Source organism: Bradysia coprophila, unplaced genomic scaffold (assembly GCF_014529535.1).
Source record: "Bradysia coprophila strain Holo2 unplaced genomic scaffold, BU_Bcop_v1 contig_138, whole genome shotgun sequence".
In the NCBI taxonomy this organism is placed as follows: domain Eukaryota; kingdom Metazoa; phylum Arthropoda; class Insecta; order Diptera; family Sciaridae; genus Bradysia; species Bradysia coprophila.
The window spans coordinates 10,899,511-10,906,499 of NW_023503409.1; the positions used below are offsets into that span (position 1 = coordinate 10,899,511).

Sequence of the window (6,989 nt, forward strand, 5' to 3'; positions counted from 1 at the left end):
GCATATTCATCTGTGAAATGTTTATTTATAGGAAAATATAGTTAAATATAGCGGTATATAGCTGTTTAAATAGGAATTTATGAAATTTGACTTCGTACGGGGCTGTCTATATTGCCTCCGGCAATTTGTTTGTATATGCTAACAAGGCAAAGAAAGATAATGTAAGGGATTTTAAAGGGCGAATAGCTTTTCAGTAGAGAATGAATTAAAAGAAATGAGGAGTTTCACAGTAAAGGCTTTTGATACGAATAGGTGTTTCGTACGGGTCGGCGTTAGCTATGTTTTTAAGTTTTTTTCTAGATCAATAAAAGATATGTACATTTCATACATTTCATCACTACTCCACCTCTCCTTGATTTCAGTTCAAGGATTATGGGAAGTTTCATATTTGGGATGTTATTGACGATTTTCCCTATGAAATTTTCGTGTGACCTCGCGTGTGACACAACTATTGTATTGGTCCCGTTCCAGGATGAAATAATTTTTGTGACTGTTTACCGAGTAACCCATCCAAAATAATAACGAATACTCACGTTTCTTACGTTTTTGGCCATTTTTTCGGTTAACATTTGGACTTTTAAAGAGTTTGAAGTCACCAGAAGTCAGTTCCTAAAAACTAGGCCCCACCTTATGGGTGGGTCAGGTCCCTTGACTGACTGAATAAATATTCGTAACTTGACGGTTGCGCGTATAAAATCCTACAAGAACTGTCAAGTTACGAATTCTTTGAAGTTACGAAAATACGACAATCTGCACTCTGGGCGCCGATTCTCGTGAATTTAAGAATTCCAGTTGTCACCTTAATGCGAAGTCCATACGATTCGTAACTTTTAAGATGACAACTGTCAAGTTACGAAATCTTAAATTCACGAGAATCTGCGCGCTTCTTATTTTCTTATAAATTGCGCATTCGATTTATCGCTTCGCTCTGGCCGCAAAGTCCACACTTGTTCAATTTTTTGTATACAAACAACTACCACGAAATCACTCAAAAAAATCTTTTATAAATAAAGTCTAGATTGTTAGGATAGAGGATAGAGTGGGTGAGACTCGAAAGTCTCTGCACCTAGGCCTCTAATGGGGCTAGATTAGTCTAGATTGTTACTCCAATACTTTCCATTTAATAACCTAAGCGTCATGAATTTCAGTCCTAGTCGAGTAAAAAAAATTATGGAAGGCCTCGCTTTGCTCTGGCTGTAAAGCTCACGTTCGTTTAAACTTTCTAAATTATTAGAAGTTTTTTAGCAATTAAATCTACTGAAACTCGGCCTCATTTGATCATGAATAAAGTATGAAACTCGTGTGATTACGACCCTCGCTTCGCTCTGGCCGCAAAGTTCACACTCGTTGATTTTTTTTTTCTAGCATAGACAACAATAAATGACACATAAAAGTCTTTTCGGAATAAATAATAGATTATTACTTCAGTATTTTCCATTAACGAACTTAACCCGAGTTATTTCAGTACTTATCAAACAAAATTTTCTTGGAAAGTCGAAAATTACTCCGTATGATAAGGAGACTATTATTTAGACAGATAATCTGTTTTTTTTTTGTTTTTTTTTTTTTTGGAAATCCGTTGAGGATTACTAAGTTATCGTGTTATCAAGCGACAAGACAAAAATTCTTTTGGGAATATCTCAGAGATCACCCATCCGTTATAACCCATCTTCGAAATTAAACTCAGGAATGTAATTCCCCGTCGAACAAAAAAAAGTTTTTGGAAATCCATTGAAAATTACTCGAGTTATCGTGTTATCAAGGAATGAACAAAGTGTGACAAACATTTTCTGTATTTAAGGTTTTTGGTCATACATTCATGTATTTTCAATCATAGTAGTGAACATTGTGTGACAAACATTTTAGAGTGTTTATCATCCTAAGACCCATGACTTTCAGTCAAGGGAATAAGTGACGTGGTCATGGTCCACTGTCTTTCCAATTCTAGTACTATAGAACTGTAGGGAATTCTGATGATTATTCTACAGTTGTACGATAGGGAACACAGTGGACCATGAAGGAGAAACTTTTCAAGATATTGTATTTTCGGAGATATTCGGCTTTGAAGGCTTCCATATGAATGGCTCTTCCACAACTTTTCGTGCCAAACCACATGAAGCAACGATAAATCTTAAAGAACGTAAGGCGCAGGGATTTACACAAGTATTTTCAGAACTACTCCTATCTGTTAAGTGTAATTGATTTGGTTGTTACGTCTTAAAGAGTGACAGTTTTTATTTGTAATCTCAGGAACATAATTGCTTTTTCATACCTAGGACCCAAAAAGTCTGACTTCGTCGCACTTTTTCTCCGTCCAATATGAAAAATACTATTTGTACCACGGACTAAAAGTCTTTTTTAGCGTATTCGATTCTTCGAAACTTCTCACCAGGCATGAGCGCCGCCGAAAATAAGCCGCCGATCAAGCCGCCGCCGGCAATTTTTGAGCGAGCCGCGCCGCAGCCGAGCCGGTGCCAAAAACACGGCTCAAGCCGGCTTGAAACGGCTGGAAAATGAAATAAAGATTTCGAAAGGTGAATGGGTGAAATAATTTTGAAAACCGAGATTTCTGTTGATCCTAAGCAGCTCAAGTACATTTTGATTTTTTTTTCTTCAAAATTAAGAAAATTTTGAAAATTTTCTTGAATTTTCATGAATTTTCCAGAATGGTATATTACGTCCTCGCTTCTAAGTTTGTTGTTTTGGCAAGTATGACCTTTGCGGAACGAGCCGAAGGCGCACAATCAGTTAATTCACAAATTTGAGAAAACTTTATCGATCTTTGCGAATTTTCTCGATTTTTTTTCTTTTCAATTTTTACTTGATTTTCGTGAGCTTTCGATTTCTTCTCGAAAACCATTTTCTTAATGAGTTAAATGAGTGTACTGGAGCATGATTTTCCATTTAGTTCAAGTTTTGAGTACTATTTCGGTTTATCATTTAAGCGAAGGGAGACCCCGAGACGACATACTGAATTGTACTACAATGTCAAATAAGAAATCTATATTTATTTAAGTTTTGAAGAGAAATCTTAATCATCATAACTCAATGGTTTAAAACAATAAAACCCAACTGGAACGTCATTATGCGTCTTAAAAATCCTCAAATTGAATGAACACAAAATCACTCAAGAAAAAACACGATTAAAAATCCTCCATAAATTTCACTTGCTTACTCTCACTTTCAATTTCAGAATGCCGGACGATGTTGGTTTTGTTGATTTTTTCTTTTTGTCACGACGATCATTGTCTTCTTGCTCCTGATATTCACGTTCGACCAGCGATATTATTGTACTACAACGACGCTGCAGCTCCATTGCTGTGCGCCCTTTCAGGAACCAATTAAAGCGAAATTGAGGTGCCGATCTGAAATTACTTTCACTATTCTACCAATTGAAATCTCGGTGTACCGTCAAGACTTACCGAACAGCCACTCGCAGCTCATCGTACACATTCTCTTTGTCAAACCCCAAAAGGTGCAGCATACACAGCAAAAATCGATCGTCGTCTTCGGTGAAATGTTTGCCCTTGCTGTTTCCGTACGAAATTTGTAACTGATGAAACGGTGCGCGATATGAAGCCATTTTAGTGTCCAGAGCCCGTCTGAGCAACACCTTCATTTGAATTTTCGCTTCGCCCCGTTCAATTTTCGACATAAACCGATCTATGTCTTGTATTTCTTTGCAACGTTGCCAGAACACGACACTATACTGAACGACTTCTTCAGGCGTTTTACCGTCGATGCTTTTTGAAATGTTTCTTATGTCGTCCCGGCCGAACCGTTCATTCATTTTGACAAACTGCGAAAAGTCTCGTTTGGACCAATTTGAAAAGCCTACGGACAAGCGAGTTAAAGCCACTGTGAATGTGAAATTGTTTGGCAAAATATTACCCTGAGATAGCAAGAGCTCCTTTTCGGCCAATTCTTCTTCGGTCAGCGGTTGGACTTCATCAATTTTTTTCTGCTCTTCACGTTGTACCTTCGATGCATTTGCTCCTAGCTCTGGTTTCAACGGAACGGTGTACAGCATTGCATTACGGTAACAACGAATCTCCTGTTCTAAAATATCAAACAATCGTCGTGGATAGAACTGATAATCTGCAACGTTCGGCTGTTTCGGTGGTTTCGGTGCCTTTTGTTCCGTATTTCCAACATACTTGAATATGGAATCGATGACATAATTCGCCACCTTTCGTTGCCGTTTCGGTGGTTCTATCCAAGTGTCTGCAATCTTAGGCCGATGCTTGTCACGGTAGTTTTCACCTTCGAATTGATACACGGAGGACGGTGCGTCTAGTGTAAAATTTCGCAGCGAATTTTCACCCAGTTTGTCCAACGCTTGTTTCTGTTCTGCAGTTCTCTCTTCGCCCATTTTCAGTAATGCTTCAATGTCGCATTCTAATATAGCGTCCGCATCTTTAGCCCCAAAAATGGCATCCGCTCCAAACCGAATGATGTTCAGCAAGTGATTCTTTTGCAAAGTATTTGTTTTAGAGTCAGTCAACCGACCACCTTGCTGTATGACCATTTTGTCCAAACGTAACTTAATTTCCGCTCGTTCGATAATCTTCTCTTCAATCGTATTCTCTGTAATTAACCGGAACACCTGCACCTGCTTCTTTTGACCGATTCGATGTGCCCGGTCCATTGCCTGTAAATCTATCTGAGGGTTCCAATCGGAATCGTAGATAATAACGACGTCAGCAGTAGCCAAATTAATACCCAGACCACCGGCACGAGTAGATAACATGAAGATAAATTTCTTACTATCCGGTGCATTGTACTCTTGAATCTGGGCATCGCGATCCGAATGAGCAGTTTGTCCGTCCAAACGACAATACTCATATTTTCGCCAGTCGCAGTAATCTTCGAGAATGTCCAACATTCGGGTCATTTGGGAAAAAATCAAAGCCCGGGAGCCTTGCGCCTGGAGTCGAGGTAGTAATTTATCCAAAATTATCATTTTGCCGCAATTGTATACCAAATGTTCGGCGGTGGTGTACGGAGGTCCCGGTTCGGCGCCATCGAACAAGTACGGATGATTGGCACATTTACGCAGATTCATTAAAATTGAATGCAAACCGACGCTTTTTGTGGAACCATGACTATAGAAGATACAATTTAGGGTGCACAGGGTCAGCCAATTGGAATTAGCAATATTGTTCCAGGGCAGACTTACCCGTTTATGACATGCAGTTCCTTCATCAAAATCTTCGTATACCATTCCCGTTGCATTTTCGACAATCCGACAAAGATTTTCAGTTCCTTCTTGGGCAACAACGACTTTTCCACCTCCGATTTGATACGACGCAACAAAATCGGTTTCAGCACGGCGTGCAATCGTTTCACCAACGTATCGTCACCAAGACAATTGTTTGTGTCAAACCAATTGTCCGACGAATTGAATTGTTCAGGAAGCAAAAAATTGAGCAATGCCCACAGCTCATGCAAATTGTTTTGTAACGGCGTTCCGGTCAACAACAATCGATGCCTCGTCTTGAACTGGCGTACCATTTCCGACAATTTGGATTTTTCATTTTTGATGCGATGGGCCTCATCAATGATCAAATACGTCCACCGATACGTTTTGATGAAGGCTGATTCCAGCAAACACATTTCGTAGCTGGTTATTAACACGTCCCAGTCGTTACGCTTCGACACATCTTCGATCAACGTCTTGCGATCATCGCTCGTTCCGATCAGAGTCAGTGCGTTTAAAGATGGGCACCACTTTCTGAATTCGTTCAACCAATTCTGCAAAGTCGATTTCGGCACGATGACGATATGAGGTCCGTCAATGTTCCTATGCATTGTTGGATAATGAACATTGAATTGTCAAAGGTCATTGTGACGTGACGCATACAGTTACAGGCAAACTTACAAGATGTTCTTCAGATATCCAAGGAGCGAGATTGTCTGCAACGTTTTTCCCAGACCCTACAGAGAATGGTTACTGAAAGTCAATCCGTGATTAGTATGAGACAATATTTGGTACCATCTCATCAGCCAATATTCCGTTGATTCGATTCTCGTACAACGAAATCAACCAATTCAAACCACGGATCTGGTAGTCACGCATCTGTCCGCCTTTAATGTATTGCGGTGACGATTCGAATCGATACAGCTTCGGGGTATTTTCGTCCGTCTCCAAACTCATTTCCTTAGCATCTTCCTCCTTTTCCGTTTTACGATGACGATGGCTGAATGAGATGAAAATTTCAAAATTCACGCGCTAGATCTTCCTCCATTGTCACATACTCAGCGGTTGATCCTTGCGGCTTCTTCTTGATCATTTTCGTTTTTCCATGACGATTCGGTTCTGTGCTGCCACTCATGATATAGGTAAATAATAACTTAGCTCTAACAAACAATATAACAGCGCGATGATATGTCTGCTTTCGGCGATACAACAATGAAGTTGGGCGTAGGCAGCGACTACATTCAAACCATAGGATTAAACTCGAGAGGTAGCAAGGTGGCGCTTTTCTCTAAAAATGTAAATTCTAACAAAATATCTACCAGTTATGAAATGTTATTAGTAAAGAACGGAAAATGTACTGAAATATCCGCAACGCTTGATAACTTTAGTATGTCTAAACCGATTTTCAAAAATTTGATTTCAATCACTCATTCGTTTTATGAGGAAATCGATTTCGGATCTACTTCTCAAGTTGTCTGTATCAGGCATGAGCGCCACCGAAAATAAGCCGCCGATCAAGCCGCCGCCGGACATTTTTGAGCAAGCCGCGCCGCAGCCGAGCCGGTGCCAAAAACACGGCTCAAGCCGGCTTGAAACGGCTGGAAAATGAAATAAAGATTTCGAAAGGTGAATGGGTGAAATAATTTTGAAAACCGAGATTCCTGTTGATCCTAAGCAGCTCAAGTACATTTTGATTTTTTTTTTTTTTCAAAATTAAGAAAATTTTGAAAATTTTCTTGAATTTTCATGAATTTTCCAGAATGGTATATTACGTCCTCGCTTCTAAGTT

The 6,989-nt window shown here is 39.5% G+C and overlaps 1 protein-coding gene across 1 annotated transcript; it reads right to left on the reverse strand.

Annotated features, from left to right (window-relative positions):
• Nucleotides 1–3,048: 3,048 nt before the first annotated feature.
• LOC119073229 (chromatin-remodeling complex ATPase chain Iswi-like) lies at nucleotides 3,049–6,397 on the reverse strand. Its single transcript, XM_037178540.1, has 7 exons — nucleotides 6,259–6,397; nucleotides 5,996–6,200; nucleotides 5,882–5,937; nucleotides 5,180–5,803; nucleotides 3,892–5,105; nucleotides 3,423–3,834; nucleotides 3,049–3,365 (listed from the first exon to the last, which is right to left on the reverse strand). The coding sequence occupies exons 1-7, from the start codon at nucleotides 6,333–6,335 to the stop codon at nucleotides 3,164–3,166; spliced, it is 2,790 nt and encodes a 929-aa protein (XP_037034435.1). The 5' UTR covers nucleotides 6,336–6,397; the 3' UTR covers nucleotides 3,049–3,163.
• Nucleotides 6,398–6,989: the final 592 nt, after the last annotated feature.

What these genes read in the sequence shown, in the direction of transcription:
- LOC119073229 (XM_037178540.1), bottom strand. Translation starts at nt 6,335, where the DNA reads ATGAGTGGCAGCACAGAACCGAATCGTCATGGAAAAACGAAAATGATC. An exon ending in GGATATCTGAAGAACATCTT is followed by an intron (nt 5,804 to 5,881) that starts GTAAGTTTGCCT and finishes AACAATGCATAG; the next exon opens with GAACATTGACGGACCTCATA. An exon ending in GGAGCTCTTGCTATCTCAGG is followed by an intron (nt 3,835 to 3,891) that starts GTAATATTTTGC and finishes GCTTGTCCGTAG; the next exon opens with GCTTTTCAAATTGGTCCAAA.